Below are 19,728 nucleotides of genomic sequence, written 5' to 3'. Positions count from 1 at the left end.
TAACAGATTTTAGTAAAATTTACTATAATAAAGTTGTCTAAAGTCAACGTCACACTGGATATAAGTGCTTTAAAAAAATGCCAGATATGGAGTCTGTTATTAATATTGTAGCTGTTGGAATTTGTGATAAAAAGGATTCTGGCTATACCCTTTTTTCCAGGCATAAGTACGTTAATAGCTCTAAAAATATTAACTTTTTCAAGCCATCAAATAACTATTAACCAATGGCATACTTACAGTTTCTTAAAAAGCTGCCCAAAGACATAGCCAATGAGTATGTTCATGCAAGTTAAAAATAAAATAGACCAACTTACAACTATGGAAGTGTGGCAGACGCCAATACCTGCCTTCCAGACCCCCTTTCAAGACAGGACTCACTGCCCAGCTGTGAGGAATATAGTTATCTGACTGCCTCCAGCTGTTGACTTCAGGATCCATTTCCGCTTTCAAGCCAAAGTTATACTAGCTCAATCGGCTCCTAGTCACTGGTATTTAAGCAAGATAGTAGAAGCCAGGTGCATGTTCTTCATGAAGGACCCTCAGCAAATAACTAAGCAAGGCAATAGTACAAAGCCCTAGTTATTTACATCCAGCAGAGAACTCTTAAAAAGCAGCCTTTCCCCCAGCGGTCCCCATTGGGCTGGCAGAAACTTTGTCACATCTGCATCAGAGTCTAAGACAGCTCCCCTTATCCAATTCTGCTTCCTCCCTTCTCCTTTCACTGGCTTTCTCTCTTATAAACCTATTGCATGCTTAGTGTCTCCATTTTAGTGTCTCCTTCCCAGGGAACCCAGGTACTAGAAGGATCTATACTGACTATCTGTTTCCCAGGGAACCCAGATCCTAGGATCTAAACTATACTGATTTCTGTTCTCTGAAGGTTAGTGTATAAGAAAGAATATGTTTAGCTTGAGAATATTTCCTTAAAAATGAGCATATTGTTCATTTTTAGTGGATTATCAAGCTATACTGAGTTTATTTCTTGTGAATGTACAGCTTCACCAACCATCCTAGAGGCACATTTTGTTCTCCAGTCTGGCACTTCATCATGGGTCATCTGATTCTTTTCCAGTCATGATCACCATCCTACATAACCTTGTCTGTTTCCTGAAGGAGCAAGGAATGGTCAAATGAGCAACGGAGAAAACTCTTCTTAAAATGTGTTATGAACTCAATGTAGTTTAATGTGTCAAACGCTAGAGTATTACATGCAATTTTAGCACAGCCCATTTTTTGGAAGACTTTTGCTGAGGCTTAGCCTTCTTTAGTGATCTCTCAATCAATATGACCCTCACTTCATGTTCAAAAAATACTAAAGAAGAAAAGAAAAGGCAGCTGTCTGTTAGGTTATACAGGATTTATTGGGTATCTTCAAAAACCAATCCGAGAAAATTTTCCACTCACTGATTTTAGCTGAGCCACTGAGAAAACAAGAAAATCCTTCTGCAAAATTTTCAATAAGATGATATTATCTAAAGACTTGAAGTGTGAAACCTGGATTATAACAGCTGACCAAAAAAACCCAGAGTGTAATGTCTTCAAAAACTAAGAAACAAAAAAAGGATAATGATATAAAATTTTAAAACTGGAAAGGTATTTCTCTAATTTGACAATGCATAACGTACATATGCAATGGTAAAGATAATTCTAAACTATTAAGAGTAAAAACATTCGGTTCTTAATTCTGTTCATAATATGTTTATACTTTGTAGATTTTCCTGTGTCCTTCTTACCAAGAATGACTCTTTCGGTTTTTCTTTTTTAGTACACTACAGAATTAAATTTTTAAAAACAACATACAGACTGAAAGTTCTACAGGTCAGCAAATGACCGAAAAACTTCATAGTTGATTATATGTAAATTTGATGACTTTTCAAAGAATTAAATGTGAATCATGAAGTCATATCATCACTGTATTACAAAAGTCAAAAAGCAGGCTTCTTCATCTATCTTAGATTCACTGTGGTAGATCACAAACTGGCCACAAATTATTCCCCCTCCCAATATTGCCACCACCATTAGCAATAGGACTTAGTTACTTCTACCATGAGAGGCCAAGTTTATTTACTCACTCACTGAATTTGTGCCAGCTCCTAACTTGCTTTGGCTGATGAAACAGCAGCAAACATGAGGCAAGCTGAGACTTGAAAAGTGTCTTACTTTGGGGCTTGCCCTTCTGCTGCCATTAGAACTCCATGATCATTATGTGAACAAGCACCTGAAAAACCACATGGAGGGAGACCACAGTCATTTCAGCTGAGACCTTCAGCTGAAATGAACCAGCCAGCCCCCGCCAATCTACCAGCTGACAGAGGCATAAGTGAATCTAGCCAAGATCAGTTGCTCCTGGTGCAAAGACAGACTCACCCAGCTGAGCCTAGCCCGAATTGCCATCCTGCAGAATAATGAGCTAAATAGATGGGGTTGCGTTAAGCCACTAAGTTTGGTGTGACAGCTGACAGAGCAATAGGTAACTAACATACTCACATATGGCTTTTTACTCTTTACAGAATATTTACTCTATCATTAAACAACTAAAGTATATGTGAGCACCACTGTGGGGAAAATTAAACCAAATATATGTCAGCATTTGTACACTAACCATTATTCTATAGGCTGGCCTCTTCTACAGAGTCCTCTTCTAACTATGGGATAGGAATAGCCAAGAGGATATTTCACAGAGGAAAGACAGCAATGAACATGATCTCTTAACAATTTATACAAATATTTAAAGTCCACAACCTGATCACATACTGTGTATTTATTATTTAACTTTCCTGGACAAAATAACTTTAGGATTCCTTAACATCCGAGTATTAGTGATTATAAGAAATTATCAGATTTTCTTTAATCTAGCAACTTACTAGGGTAAAATATAGCGCAAGAAAACTAGCTGTCCAAAATCTTACCTTTCCAGAAATAATTAGTTCCCCACAAAAATGACCACTTTAATAAATGGAGTGTCTCTCAGGACATAGCAACAAGTAACATTGCCAAAAAAAAAGGCTGCAGATGATCGTTTAATATGCCATGATTTGGTTGACTTGCATCACAAAAGGAAAACAGTGATGACAGGCCAGTAATATATATGAGACAAATCTTTTCAAGCAAAAGTTAAGAAGCACAGTACTGTTTAATAACTTTGCTGGACTTTGTCTCTGGTTCCTAGAAGGGAGTCTCTAAATCCTTGGAATTTTCCAAGTGGTAAGAATGTCTTCATTACTCATGGTGGGTCCCTTGGACCACACCTAAGTTTATACTAACAGAACAACTCACAGTGGGCCCTGAGATAACATCAGGAAAGGGGCTGGCCAAGCTGGAAAAATGAACCACATGATTTAAAGGTTTGGGCTTTCTGCTACTAGTCACGGTGGGGAGGGTGGGGACTGAAGATTGAGTTCAATTATGTGACCAATGATTCAAACAATCATGCCTACTAATGAAAGCTCTGGACACCCAAAGCTCAAGTGTGCTCATTCATTGGTGATACACACTGATGTTCCAAGAGGGCGAGGAGTCTTGAGACATGGAAGCTTTGCATGTGGGACCCCCTAGGCCTTGCCCTATATACATCCTCTCATTTGGCCGGTCCTAATTTGTATCTTTTATAATAAAACTTTAATCCTGTGTATAGTGCTTTCCTCAGTTCTGTGAGTCCTTCTAGTGAATTATCAGACCTGAGGGAACAGCAGGAACTTGTAGCCAGCAGCTGGAAATGCAAGTGGCAGCTGGAAATGCAAGTGGCCTACAAACCCATACATGGCTTGCAGCTAGTGTCTCCAGTGAGGGGTGCTGTATAGACTATGGCCTTCATCTGTGGAATCTGACCTAAGTCCAGGTAATGTCAGAACTGCACTGCACATGGTAAAGCAACTAAATATCAGTAACATTTAAAGAGCAGAGAGAAGGCTGAGCACGGTGGCTGATGCCTGTAATCACAACACTTTGGGAGGCCAAGGTGGGAAGACAGCTTGAGCCCAGGAGTTGCCCACCAGCCTGGGCAACATAGTGAGACCCTGTCTCTATTTTAAAAATTAAATTAAATTAAAAAAAAAAAAAGCAGAGAAAAGACAAGATTAATAGACAGCAGAAGTGGTGGTCAGAGTTAGGAATAATCACAGTAACACTCATCCATGGAGTGAAAAAAAACAGCAAAGGCAAAAGAGAAAATTAGAGATGAAAGTGGAAAAACTAGTAGAGACAACAGAAATGAGGTTGGGGGATTAGGACGGCATTCAATGTGGATGCTTAGCAGTCTGGAGAGTCATTCATTCACTCAGCCACCATCTATGAATTATCTGCTACATGTAAGGCACTGTACTAGGTACTAAGAAAACATGGTGAATAAGAAAAACATAGTCTCATTCTCATGAAGCTTACATTTTAGAGAGGACGAAAATATTGAATTACACCACTAATTATGTAATTATTATGGTGAAACATGCTATAAAAGATATACAGTTGAATATGGGCTTAATATACATATATACATATCAGTAATAGTCTACAGTCCTAAAGCCTATACACCTTCACCTCTATTTGCAAATATATTAAACACAATTATTATACATGTTAGCAAGGAAGTACAGAATAATGTACATTTTCAAGTGGTTTCATCAATAACAAAAACTTTGGATTAAACTTACCTTCCACTAAAAATAAAACATTTCTGGTAGGTACCTGATACTTAAACACTTAGCATATTTGTTTCTCAAATACAAGTTCTCCTTAATAAACTGTTATAACTCCCACCCAAATTTTAAAGTCATACACTTCTTTTAAACTATTAAGAATATTTCTGAGAATGCAAACAAACAAACATAACCCTCAAATCACCAGACACGACACCCTGACTTTGGGCAAAAAAGACTCTAGATATATATTTCATCGAGATGCAGAGGCCAATTTCAATTTCTACTAAATGTTACTAATGATCACAGTTTTTAAATTTTTAGAAAAGATGTATTAATTTTAAAGGTGTTTAACATAAAATTCCCTAAAACCTCTTCCCAAACAATAGTCAATTAGACCACTATAGTTTCTTACCTGTAGTCATCTAACTGTACCAGAAATCGTACAATATCATGATGAGCCTTCAGTACTAGCAGTTCAGTGTAGGGATTCTGGGTTTGTTCTTCACCTATTGTCTGTAAAGGAGATTTCTTGTATTGGAAAAAAAAAAAAAGCAAAAAACAAAAGACAAAAAAAGAGATAAAATGATTTGTAAGACTATATTGGAATATAACTGCATGGTATACATCTGAGAACACAAGATTTTAAAAGCCTTAAGATACCATGTTCTACTACTAAATATTATTTCTTCTTATATCAACTAAATAACTGCCAATTCTACATAAAACACTTCTCCTACCACAAATTCGAATCATGAATTTTAGTATTTTCAAATCACAATAAATTTACAAAAAGGGTGAATTTTATTTTATGTAAATTGTATCCTATTAAACCTCACTTTAAAAAAATTAATGGGCCAATCCAACTCAACATTTTAGAATGCGTGTTTCTCAGTTAAAATGTGGCAGAAACAAAACTGCAAATCAAAGACATAAAATAGTGAAACAGTGCCTCATCCATTACAAGCACTCAATACATGCTTGCTAAATGAATAAATGAAGGCATGAAATCAACTTTGGCTTTCTCAAACTTGATGCTGACATTTTGGGCTAGAGAATTTTTTTTTTTCGCACCACCACGCCCAGCTAATTTTTGTATTTTTAGTAGAGACAGGTTTTCGCCACGTTGGCGAGACTGGTCTTGAACTCCTGACCTCAAGTGATTCGCCCGCCTCGGCCTCCCAAAGTGCTGGGATTACAGGAGTAAGCCACCGCGCCCAGCCCAGATAATTCTTTGTTGTTGAGAACTGTCCTGTGCATTACAGGACATTGAGCAGCATCCCTGGTCTATACACATTAGATGCCAATAGAACTGCCCCTCTGCAAGGCATGACAATCAAAAATGTCTCCAGACATTGCCAAATGTCTCCTGCGGGGCAAAAATCACCCCAGTTGAGAACCACTGCTTAAACGAGAAGCCTGGATACAAAGTTCTTGCATAAATTAGGGACAATCATAGGTTCCGATAATGTACAAATTCACAGCAGTTATACAACTCAATTACATTTATATGGAGAAATATATAAATTTAAAACATGCATAAATGTTTTCCAAAAAAAAAACCACCACCACAAAGCATTAATTTTGTATTTATTCTGTCTTCCTTCTAGAAGAGATTGTGGTGAGAAGTTCGAAAACTATATAAACTGCTTCCCCTCCAATGAAAACTTGCCAGGAATGGGAGAACTGGTTAAGCAAATAACATGATTAACCAAAGAACCAGGTTAAAACATAATTATCCAAAATGTCGTATATACCATATATGGCTATTCAGTAATCCACAATCTCAAGGATTTAGGATTAATCTGAAATAAGAAATTTTTAAAAACAGACAATACCGTCAACTGCAAAGACATGCGGAAGTTAAAATTGAGAAGACTGCCTACTCTCAACAATCCAATTTCTTACTTTTAACAATCTAAACAAATACTTCTTATGAGAAATAAAATGCAATTCACAAATTCTGTTCTTGTCAGGCCTCTGAGCCCAAGCTAAGCCATCGCATCCCCAGTGACTTGCACATATACGCCCAGATGGCCTGAAATAACTGAAGAATCACAAAAGAAGTGAAAATGCCCTGCCCCGCCTTAACTGATGACATTCCACCACAAAAGTGAAAATGGCCGGTCCTTGCCTTAAGTGATGACATTACCTTGTAAAAGTCCTTCCCTGGCTCATCCTGGCTCAAAAAGCTCCCCTGAGCACCTTGCGACCCCCACTCCTGCCCGCCAGAGAACAACTCCCCTTTGACTGTAATTTTCCTTTACCTACCCAAATCCTATAAAACGGCCCCACCCCTATCTCCCTTCGCTGACTCTCTTTTCGGACTCAGCCCGCCTGCACCCAGGTGATTAAAAGCTTTTATTGCTCACACAAAGCCTGTTTGGTGGTCTCTTCACACGGACGCGCATGAAAGTTCTTGTGTGGCATACGAAATAAATTTGGGACCTCAAATTTCCAAGACTGCAAAAATTATTTTATTCGCATTTCAAATGTAAATTTCATTACACACGGTCTATTCAATTATTCGGGCCCATGAAGAAAGTGTGACTATGAAACCAAAAACAGCAGTTAATTAGAAAATCATGTTCTTGACCTTGAAGCAGATTATTACTTTTTAAAAATAATTATATCCTTTTTCGGTTCTTGGATAAGTAAATTAATTTTATATTCCCTGACCAAGTATCAGTAGACGCCAGGAAGAGACACCAATTCAAATAAACCAAAAGTGGAAAGCTGCGGTCACAACTCGTTGTTTCTAGCTAAATCGGATACTTTTTAAGTGGAAATGAAGATAGTTTCGGTAGCCAGAAGCCCTAAGTTGTCACAGGTCCCAATAGGACTGCTGACCAGCTGAGCGTCCCTGAGCCAGGGTCTCACGATTCAGCTGGCCGTGGGACGGGGCCGGGGGTCTGCAGCTCCAGGGTGCGCAGGGGGGCCCGCCGGGTCTGAGAAGCTCCGGCTCCCGCGCCCTCCGCCCCCACCGTCGTGAGAACAGCGCGTGGCACGAGCTCAGCAGCCAGCCCCGCCTCCGCCCGGGTCCCCGCGGTCGGAACCCAGGGAGGCCGAACCGGAACGAAGCCGCCCCTCCAGCAAGCTCGACGGGCGCAGAGCAGACCCACCCGGGGTTTACCTCGGCCAGTCCCTGCGGTTCTCGGCCTCCCCCGATCAGCCATCGCAACATCCGGGCAGCGGCGGCGTCTTGCCCGGTCCAGCCCCAGTCAGCCCGAACTCCGCCCCCGGCTCGGCCTCCTCCTTCCTCCCCGGCTGCAGCGCAACTGAGACGCTAATACTTCCCGCCCCAGATCAGCCCACGGGCCGAAGGAATGCAGACCACAGTTGAGGGAGAATTTTTGTCCCCAAAGCGCTCCCGTACCCAGCCACGGAGGCTTAGTTTGGGCAGTCGCTTGGGGAGCGGCGGCCAAAGGCGGGGGCGGCTGCGGCGATTGCAGGGCGCGCGCTGCTCCGAGTGAGCACGCGCGGGAGCGCCGCCGGGTAGCGCACGGAGCTTGGGTAGCTCGAGCGGCCCCTGGTGGACGCGCGCGGAGCAGCAACCCGACCCCGGCGAGCAAGAGCGCACCAAGAATAATGCCCCTCCCTGTGACATGGCTTTAGTATCCTCCACTTCCTGGGGTACCAGGAAATCTCCCCTGCTTTCCCAAGAGCTGGCTGAAGAAGGTGTACCGCAGTAGACTTCTGCATCCAGACAAATCCAGTGGCTCATGTGTACAGCCGAATAAATCCGGCCAACATTTACTGTGTGCTATAGTACAGCTACTGTGCTAAGGCTTTACATAAATCCTCATGGTAAACCTATATCCTCTATTTTACACATCAAGAAACTGAAGCTCTGAATGATTAGGTAATTTGTCTAAAGATAACAGCTAGGAAGTGGCTACATTGGTAGTGTTCTTGACCGTATGCTATATTAACATAGAATCTCCCTAAAGAATAGAAGGCAGTTCATATACCTTTTTTTGACTACTAAATTTTCTTAGGTAGTCAAAGGGCTGTGGTTATCTATGCTGACTGCATATCAGAATTACCTGGGTAGCTTTTGAAAATGTAGATTCCTGGCTTCCACCTCAGACTCATTAAAATAATCTTTGTGGTTGGGACGTAGGAATCGGGGTTTTGGGAAGGTTCCTCAGGTGATTCTGATGAGTAGCAAGGTCTGAAAATCACTGGTCTAGGAACTACTTATACATATCATGTTTGCAAAAGTATAAATATATATATTTGCATATGTATTAGGTTCAAATAATCCTCCTAGCAGTAAATTGTTGTAGGGAATCTACAAATGTCCCAACTAATGCATTAATTCAGCAAACATGTATTGGACACAGATGCACTAGAGAAGCAGAAAGGAATCACATAAAATGCTGCTCTGGAGGCACAAGGCAGAATGTCCCAGTCACCAATAAGAGAGAGCCATACATTCCACTTTAAGCTAAGTTAGTTGTGAGCAGCTACACAAACTTACAGTCCCTCTGGAACTCGGATCTCCTATAATTCATCTTTGTATTCCTTTTGAGTGCACTCGGCAAGAACACACTCCCAAGGATCAGGAGCATGTTGCCTTCTGTGTGCTAGCCCCAAATTGCAGTCTGCATACAGTTGAAGACAGACCAAAACAGAGACTATCCCCTGGGAAAGAGGGACTTATCTTTAGTAAAACAAAACTCAGAGACATCAGGAGTTCAGTTCTGGAAGGAATATCTTCACGTGAGACAATGTGGTTGCCCAAATAGCCTACATTTTATTCTTCTGATTATCCACATTCTTTAGGGTTTGCCCCATGCTCTTTAGGGTTTGCCCAATGCCACATTACTCTGATGTAAGGGACATTCTGCTGATGCTTTAAAGCACTGGTCCAGGGTTGAACACTTCCTCCCTTGGTTCCTCTTAGGACAGCTAAGAAAGAACTTTTTACAAGATTAGTATATTATTGGGCACACAATGTATAAAGATGTAATTTGTGGCATCAATAGAAAGGGTGGGGGTGGAGCAATATAGGAGCAGAGTTTTCGTATGCTATTGAAGTTACGTTGGTATAAATTAAAATGAGATTGTTATAACGTTAGGATGTTAAATGTAATTCTCATGGTAAACACAAAAATACCTGTAAAATATACATAAATGGAAATGATCAGGGAATCAAAACATTTACTACAAAAAATAAGCTAAACACAAAAGATGGCAGTAATGGAGAAAATGAGGTACAAAAAAACTATAAGGCATATAGAAAACAAATAGCAAAATAGAAATTCATCTTTATCAGTAATTACTTTAAATATAAATAGATTAAACTGTCCAAAGAAAAGGCAGATTGACAAAAAAAAAAAAACCAAACTCTATAGAATCCAACTATATGCCGTCTATGAAAGACTGACTTTAGATCAAAGACACAAATAGATCAAAAGGGAAAGAATAGAAAAAGATATTCCATGCAAATAGTAACCAAAAGAGAACTGGAGTGGCTGTACTAACAGCTGACAAAATAGACTTTAAATCAAAAAAGTTTTCAAAGACAGAAACATTACGTTATATATTAATAAAATAGTCAATATAGCAAGAAGATAAAACAATTATAAATATTTACACACCTAATAATAGACCCTCAAAATTTATGAAGCAAAACTTAACAGAATTGAAGAAAGATATAGTTCTACAACAATGGTAGCAGACTTCATTTGTCCACTTTCAATAATAGATAGAACAACCAGACAAGGTAAAGAAATAGAGGACATAAACAACACAATAAACTAATTACATCTAACATATAAAGAACACGCTACCCAACAACATCAGCATAAACATTCATCTCAAGCACATGTAGGACATTCTCTTAGATAGACCATATGCTAGGCCACAAAATAAGTCTCAATCAATTTTAAAAGATAGATACCACACAAAGTATCTTCTCTGACCACAACAGGAATCAGTGACAGAAGTAAAACTGGAAAATTCACAAATGTGTTGAAATTAAGCAAAACACTCAAACAACCAATGAGTCACAAGCAAAAGCAGCACAAAGGAAATTATAAAATACCTAGAGACAAAAACACAACACGACAAAACTTAAGGGATGCAGTAAAAGCAGTACTTAAAGGGAAATTTATAGGTATAAGTGTCTACATTAAAAAGGAAGATCTAAAATCAATAACCTGACTTTATACCATAAGAACTTGAAGTAGAAGAGCAAATGAAACCCAAAACTAGTAGCAGGAAGGAAATAATAAGAATTAGAGCAGAGATAAACAAAATAGAGAATAGAAAAAATAGAGCAAATCAATGAAACCAAAAGTTGGTCTTTTGCAAAGATGAAAAAAATTTAAAAACCTTTAGCTGGACTGACAAAGAAAAAAAGAGAAAATGCAAATAACTAAAATTGAAAATGAAAGTGGAGACATTACTACTGACTTTACAGAGAGAAAAGAGACTATGCGACCACTATGAACAATCGAACAAAAATTAGATAACCTAAAAGATACGAATAAATTCCTTGAAATACACAAATTATTTGAATTGACTCAGAAAGAAATGGAAAATATTAACAGACCTATAGCAAGTAAAGAGATTGAAACAGTATTCAAAAACCTCCCAAAAAAGTGAAGTCCTGGACCAGATGGCTTTACTGATGAATCTACCAAACATTTAAAGAAGAATTAACACAAATCTTTCTCAAATTCTTCCAAAAAGTGAAGAGGAGGAAACACTTTTTAACTCCTTATACAAGGCCAGCATTACCCTGATACCAAAGCCAGAAAAAAAATCACAAAAAGAGAAAATTATAGGCCAATATCCCTTATGACTACAGATGAAAAAAATCTTTGACATAATATTATCACATTAAATCCAACAGCATATTAACAAGTATTATTTACTATGACCAAGTAAGATTTATTCCAGGAATGGAAGAGTGGTTCAATATAAGAAAATCAACCAATGTAATACATCACATTAATAAAACAAAGGAAGATAACCACAAGATAATCTCAACTGATGCAGAAAGGCATTTTACAAAATCCAACACCCTTTTATCATAAAACTCTCAGAAAACCAGAAATAGCGGGGAAATTCCTCAATAGGATAAAAAGTAATTATGAAAAACCCATGGTTAACATCACATTCAATGGTGAAAGACTGAAAGCTTCTCCCCTAAGATCAGAAACAAAATAAAGATGTCCTCTTTGACCACTGCTCTTCAACACTGTATTGGAAGTTCTTGCCAGAGCTAGTAGACAAAAAGAAGTAAAAAGCATCCAAATTGGAAAGGAAGAGGTAAAGCTCTCTCTATTTGCAGATGATATGACCCTATATATAGAAAATCCTGAAGAATCCACAAAAAAGGTATAGAGCTAATAAATAAATTCAGCTAAGTTGCAGGGTACTAGATTAATACAAAAAAAATTAGTGTTGTTCCTACTTGCCAGCAATGAACAATCCAAAAAGAAAACTAATAAAGCAATTCCATTTACAATAGCATCTAAAATAATTAAATACATAGGAATAAATCTAACCCTGGAGGTGAAAGACTTCTATACTGAAAACAACAAAACATTGCTGAAAGAAATTAAAGAGTACCTTAATAAATAAAAAGACATCCAAGCTCTTGGATAGAAAGACAACATTGTTGAAATATAAATACTTCCCAAAGCAATCTCCAGATTCAATGCAATCTCTATCAAAATTTCAATACTCTTGTTCCTAAAAATGGAAAAATAATCCTCAAATTTATATGGAATTGCAAGGAGTCCCAAATAGCCAAAATAATCTTGAAAAAGAAAATAAGGTTGGAGGACTCACACTTCCCAACTGTGGAACTTACTACGAAGTTAAAGTAACAGTACTGGCACAAGGACAGACATGTAGACCAACGGAATAGAACAGAGAGCCTAGAGATAAACTCTTACATATATGGTCAATTTTTTTGACAAGTGTACTAAGACCATCCAATGGGGAAAGGACAGTCTTTTCAACAATTGGTACTAGGAAAACTGGATCTCTACACATAAAAGAATGAACTTGGATCCTTATCTTATGCCATACACAAATGTTAACTTAAAATAGTCAAATACCTAAACTTAAAAGCTAAGTTGTAAAACTCTTAGAAGAAAAAAAATTGGAGGAGAAAATATTCATCACATTAAATTTGGCAAAATTTAGTGGCGGTGACACCAAATGCACAGGCAACAAAAGAAAAAATAAACCAATTTGACTTCATCAAAATTAAGAACTTTCATGCGTCAAAGGATACTACCAAGAAAATGAAAACCTACAGAATGGAAGAAAATATTTGCAAATCATACATCTGATAAGGAAGTGATACCTGTAATATATAAACATCTCCTACAACTCAACAACAACAACAACATAAAACAACCCTATTAAAACTGGGCAAAGGACTTGAGTAGACATTTCTCCAAGGAAGGTATATGAATGGTCGTTAAGCACCTGAAAAGAAGCTCAACATATTAGTCATTAGAAAAATGCAAATCAAAACCACAATGGCATGCCATTTCACACATACTAGGATGCCTATAATTTTTTTAAGCTGGAAAATAAATGTTGATAGGGATATGGAGAAATTGGAGTCCTTGTGCATTGTTAATAGAAATGTAAAATGGAGCAGCCCCTGTGAAAAATCGTTTAGCAGACCCTCGAAAGTTAAACATACAACTACCATATGATCCAGCAAGTCCACCTCTAGGCATGTATCTACAGGAAATGAAAGCAAGGACTCAACAGATATTTGGGCCAATGTTGACATCAGCACTATTCACAATAGCCAAAAGGTGGAGACATCCCAAGTGTCCATCCACAGATGAATGGATAAATAAAATGTGATGTATGCATATAATGAAATATTATTTAGTCATAAAGGAATTAATTTTTAAATATATTCTACAACATAGATGGGCCTTGAAAACATATGTTAAGTGAAATAAACCAAATACAGAAGAATAAATATTGTATGATTCCACTATTATGAAATACTTAGAATAGGTAAATTCATAGAGACAGAAAATAGAACAGAGGTTACCAGGGATGGGAGAGGGGGAAATAGGGAGTTATTATTGAATGAGTACAGAGTTTATGTTGAGACCAGTGAGAAAAATTTGTATATAGTGGTGATGATTATACAATATTGTGAATGTACTTAATGTCACTGAATTGTACAATTACAAATGGTTAAAATGACAAATATGTTAGTATATTTTACCATAATAAAAGAGATAAATAGATCAATGGGACAGAATAGAGTACCAAAATAAAGCCACATATATATGGATAACTGATTTTTTTACAGAAGTGTAAAGGCAGTCAGTGTAGAAAAGACTGTTGAAAAAGTCTTTTTGTTAATGGTGCTAGACAATTTGACATCCATATCCAAATAAATGTACTTCAATTTATATCTCATTCCATAAGCAAAATACAGGATTAATCATAGGCATAAATGTAAAACCTAAATCTATAAAACTTCTAAAATAAAACATGGAGAGGCCAGTCACGGTGGCTCAAGCCTATAATCCCAGCGCTTTGGGAGGCTGAGGTAGGAGGATTGCTTGAGCCCAGGAGTTCAAGACCAGATTGGGCAACATAGCGAGACCTCATATCTATAAAAAGTTTTAAAATTAACCAAGCATGGTGGCAGGTGCCTGTGGTTCCAGTTACTCAGGAGGCTGAGGCAAGAGGATCACTTAAGCTCAGGAGCTAGAGGCTGCAGGAAGCCATGTTCATGCCACTGTACTTCAGCCTGGGTGACAGAGTAAGACCCCATCAAAAAAAAAAAAAAAAGAAAAAGAAAAAAGAAAAAGAAAAGAAGAAAAAACCATTGTGAATTTTTAAAGATTTTATCTCAAAAGCACAATTCATAAAAGAAAAAATTGATAAATTGTACTACATCAAAATTAACACTTCTGTTCTTTAAAAGACACTGTTAAGAGAATAAAAAATAAGCCATAGACTAGGGAAAATATTTGCAAATTAGGTAGGTGAAAAAGGACTTCTCTCCAGAATATATAAAGAACCCTGAAAACTTAATAAAAGTCCAGTTCTGAGTGAGATAGGATAAATACATGTCACTCTTTCTCTCCAATTGAACACAACTATAAACCTTGAACAAAATAGATGACGTAAATCTTTGAGGACTCTGAAAAAGGAGGAATGGGGAAGAATACCAGAATTCAAATTACCAGCAAGTCAGCATTTCTTTTTTCTTCAGCAACTTCCCCAGCCTGAATCCAATGCAACCTCAAATCTGGAAAGGAGCACTGTGGTGCAGAAAGAGAAAGGTGTACCTTCTAGTTGTGGCTGAAACTGCAGGAAGAGGAACTCCGAAAGCTTACAGAGAATGCAGGAATCCTCTGGGTCTTTTCCTCTCCTTTTTGTCCATTCTCTTATGCCTCAGACTCCAAAATATCCCACAGTAATGGTGGCAGCTGTTACAGTGGCTACCAACAGGAGACTGCAGGAGCCAAAACTCTAAGGGAAGGGAGACTTCCTCTCCATTCGGTGGAGCTCATGCTGCAAAAGAGTGCATCCAAACCCAGACCTGTTTTTTCCCATCTTTCTACCCTTCCACTAACTGGCACCAGAGGTGGAGCAATTACGAAAGGGGGTGGTTTCCAAAGAGGGAAACCCCAAGGAAACAGAAAGTACCAGAGAGATAGTGGAAATAGAAGAGTTCAGGAAAGCAACCCCAATTACTTTTATATGAACATGTAGGCACACCTTCCTTATCTTCATATGCAAGGCTCTTAACCTAATTAGTGTACCAAAGACTTTGAAAACTGAGTTAATAGAATTCTGCCTGGGTCCGAGACTAATTACTAGATGGGACAAATACAGATAACACTGTAAAGGCATTAAAACTGAACAAACATTAGAGCCACAGCTCACAGAAGGTGAGTTACAACTTGTGCCTAACCTAGTCAGGTTAATTGCTTGTTAAAAAAAAAATACCAACAGTCTCCACAGGACTTAAAACCAAGTTTCATAGTGTCATATTCCAAAGGTCTAGGAGTATAAGCCCAAATTACTTGGCATATGGAGAAACACAAAAGTCTCAGCTCACATGGAAAAATATAATCAACGGTTGCCAATGACAAAACTACAGATGTTGGAATTACCTGACGAAGACTTTAAAACATATTATAAAAATGCTGGCATGGCAATTATAAACACTCTTGAAACAAACATTAAAACACAATGTATCAGCAAAGAAATAGAACATATAAAATAGAAAGAACCAAATGAAAAATTTTACATTTAACATACAATAACCAAAATTTAAAACTCAGTGGATGAACTAATAGCAGAATGGAGAGGACAGAGGCAAGAGTCAGTGAACTTAAATGGAGAAAATCAATAAAACCAAAAGCTGGTGTTTAAAAAGATCAGTGAAATTAATAAGCCCCTAGCAAGACTGACAAAGAAAAAAAATAAAAGATAAAAATTAGCAGTATAAGGAATGAAAGCAGGGATATTACTGTAGGCCCCACAGACATTAAAGGGATAATAAGAGAGTATTATAAACAACCCTACACACAAAAATTTAACAACTGATGAAATGGAGCGATTTCTCAAATATCACAAATTACCAAAATCTGTTCAAGCTCAAATAGGTAACCTAAGTAGTCTCATAACCATTTACAAAATTGAATTCATAGTTTAAAATGTTCTTAAAAAGAAATCTTAAGGTTCAGATACCAAATCATAATGAAAATCCCAGAGGATTTCTTGTAGATAGACAAGCTGCTTCTAATAGGTATAAAGAAGGGCAGACGAACTAGAATGTGCTGTGAGACATTACATTAAAAACAAAAAAAGATACTAAAAACTTTAAAATTTGAATCTTGTAGTCCCTGCTCTCAAGAAACATATTTCAGGAGGTTCCAAGATGGCCAAATAGGAGCAGTTCCGGTCTGCAGCTCCCAGCGTGATCGACACAGAAGATGGGTGATTTCTGCATTTCCAAATGAGGTACCTGGTTCATCTCATTGGGACTGCTTGGACAGTGGGCACAACCCACGTAGGGCAAGCCTAAGCAGGGCGAGGCGTCGCCTAACCCAGGAAGTGCAAGGGGTTGCAGGATTTCCGTTTCCTAGCCAAGGGAAGCCGTGACAGACTGTACCTGGAAAAACAGGACACTTCTGCCCAAATACTGCGCTTTTCCCAAGGTCTTAGCCACTGGCAGACCAGGAGATTCTCTGCCATTTCTGCCTCAGCGGGCCCCACACCCACAGGGCCTTGCTCACTGCTAGTGCAGCTGTCTGAGATTGAACTGCAAGGCCGCAGCCTGGCTTGGAGAGGAGCATCCACCATTGCTGAGGCTTGAGTAGGTAAACAAAGCAGCCGGGAAGCTCGAACTGGGCAGAGCCCACCACAGCTCAGCAAGGCCTACTGCCTCTATAGACTCCACCTCTGCGGGCAGGGCATAGCTGAACAAAAGTCAGCAGACAACTTCTGCAGACTTAAATGTCCCTGTCTGACAGCTCTGAAGAGAGCAGTGGTCCTCCCAGCACAGCATTTGAGCTCTGAGAACAGACAGACTGTCTCCTCAAGTGGGTCCCTGACCCCTATGTAGCCTAACTGGGAGACATCTCCCAGTAGGGGCTGACAGACACCTCATATAGGTGGATGCCCCTCTGGGACGAAGCTTCCAGAGGAAGGATCAGGCAGCAATATTTGCTGTTCTGCAGTATTTGCTGTTCTGCAGCCTCTGCTTGTGATACCAAGGCAAACAGGGTCTGGAGTGGACCTCCAGCAAAATCCAACAGACCTGCAGCTGAGGGTCCTGACTGTTAGAATGAAAGCTAACAAACAGAAAGGAATAGCATCAACATCAAAAAGGACATCTACACCCCATCGGTAGGTCACCAACATCAAAGAGCAAAGGCAGATTAAAACCACAAAGATGGGGAGAAATCAGAGCAGAAAAACTGAAAATTCTGAAAACCAGAGTACCTCTTCTCCATCACAGCTCCTTGCCACCAATCAAACAAAGCTGCATGGAGAATGACTTTGATGAGTTGACAGAAATAGGCTTCAGAAAGTTGGTAATAACAAACTCCTCTGAACTAAAGGAGCATGTTCAAACCCGCCACAAGGAAGCTAAAAACCTTGAAGAAAGGTTAGACGAATGGATAACTAGAATAAACAGTATAGAGAAGATCTTAAATGACCTGATGGAGCTGAAAACCATAGCACGAAAACTTCGTGACACATACACAAGCTTCAATAGCCAATTCAATCAAATGGAAGAAAGGGTATTAGTGATTGAAGATCAAATTAATGAAATAAAGTGAGAAGAAAAGGTTAGAGAAAAAAAGTAAAAAGAAATGACCAAAGCCTCCAAGAAATATGGGACTATGTGAAAAGACCAAATCTACGTTTGATAGGTGTACCTGAAAGTGATGGGGAGAATGCAACCAAGTTGGAAAACACTCTTCAGGATATTATCCAGGAGAACATCCCCAACCTAGCAAGGCAGGCCAACATTCAAATTCAGAAAAATAGATAACACCACAAAGATACTCCTCAAGAAGAGCAACCCCAAGACACATAATTATCAGATTCACCAAGGTTGAAATGAATGAAAAAATGTTAAGGGCAGCCAGAGAGAAAGGTCCAGTTACCCACAAAGGGAAGCCCATCAGACTGACAGCGGATCACTTGGGAGAAACCCTATAAGCCAGAAGAGAGTGGGGGCTGATATTCAACATCCTTAAAATAATTTTCAACCCAGAATTTCATACCCAGCCAAACTAAGCTTCATAAGTGAAGGAGAAATAAAATCCCTTACAGACAGGCAAATGCTGAGAGATTTTGTCACCACCAGGCCTGCCTTACAAGAGCTCCTGAAGGAAGCACTAAACGTGGAAATAAACAACCAGTACCAGCCAGTGCAAAAACATGCCAAATTGTAAAGACCATCGATGCTATGAAGAAACTGCATCAATTAACGGGAAAAATAACCAGCTAACATCATAATGACGGATCATATTCACACATAACAATATTAACCTTAAATGTAAACAGGCCAAATGCCCAAATTAAAAAACACAGACCGGCAAATTGGATAGAGTCAAGACCCATCAGTGTGCTATATTCAGGAGACCCATCTCACCTGCAGAGACACACATAGGCTCAAGATAAAGGGATGGAGGAAGATCTACCAAGCAAATGGAAAGCAAAAAAAAAAAAAAAGCAGGAGTTGCAATCCTAGTCTCTGATAAAACAGACTTTAAACCAACAAAGATCAAGAGAGACAAAGAAGGCCATTACATAATGGTAAAGGGATCAATGCAACAGGAAGAGCTAACTATCCTAAATATATATGCACCCAATACAGGAGCACTTAGATTTATAAAGCAAGTCGTTAGAGGCCTACAAAGAGACTTAGACTCCCACACAATAATAATGGGAGATTTTAATACCCCACTGTCAATATTAGACAGATCAACAAGACAGAAGGTTAACAAGGATATCCAGGACTTGAACTCAGCTCTGCACCAAGCAGACCTAATAGACATCTACAGACCTCTTCACCCAAAATTAACAGAATGTACATTCTTCTCAGTACCACATCACACTTATTCTAAAATTGACCACATAATTGGAAGTAAAGCACTCCTCAGCAAATATAAGAGAACAGAAATCTCAAAAAACTGTCTCTCAGACCACAGTGCAATCAAATTAGAACTCAGGATTAAGAAACTCAAAACCACTCAACTACATGGAAACTGAACAACCTGGTCCTGAATGACTACTGGGGAAATAATGACATGAAGGCAGAAATAAAGATTTTCTTTGAAACCAATGAGAACAAAGACACAACATACCAGACTCTCTGGGACACACTTAAAGCAGTGTGTAGAGGGAAATTTATAGCACTAAATGCCCACAAGAGAAAGCAGGAAAGATCTAAAATAGACACCCTAACATCACAATTAAAAGAACTAGAGAAGCAAGAACAAACACATTCAAAAACTAGCAGAAGACAAGAAATGACTAAGATCAGAGCAGAACTGAAGGAGATAGAGACACGAAAAACACTTCAAAAAATCAGTGAATCCAGGAGCTGGTTTTT

The 19,728-nt window shown here is 38.6% G+C and overlaps 1 protein-coding gene across 18 annotated transcripts in view; it reads right to left on the bottom strand.

Moving 5' to 3' along the window:
- The window catches only part of WDR41 (WD repeat domain 41), a 202,394-nt gene that overhangs the window by 59,704 nt on the left and 122,962 nt on the right, over positions 1-19,728 (bottom strand). For 9 of the 18 annotated variants that reach the window (XR_010131734.1, XR_010131735.1, XR_010131737.1 and 6 more), the window contains exons 1-2: positions 7,765-8,098; positions 5,047-5,162 (exon numbers count right to left, since the gene is read on the bottom strand). Coding sequence is in view for 5 of the 18 variants with exons in the window: in XM_004058669.5 (XP_004058717.4) it covers positions 5,047-5,162; positions 7,765-7,815 (167 nt within the window). In the remaining 13 variants the exon portion in view is untranslated. Of the gene's footprint in view, positions 1-5,046; positions 5,163-6,469; positions 6,676-6,783; positions 6,881-7,764; positions 8,152-19,728 lie in introns of those variants that run through there. The other 9 variants (XR_010131744.1, XR_010131745.1, XM_063700674.1 and 6 more) reach the window with 6 other exon arrangements.

Source organism: Gorilla gorilla, chromosome 19 (assembly GCF_029281585.2).
Source record: "Gorilla gorilla gorilla isolate KB3781 chromosome 19, NHGRI_mGorGor1-v2.1_pri, whole genome shotgun sequence".
NCBI lineage: Eukaryota > Metazoa > Chordata > Mammalia > Primates > Hominidae > Gorilla > Gorilla gorilla.
Note: the sequence above shows the minus strand (reverse complement) of the source record. Positions and strands in the feature narration are given on the sequence as shown.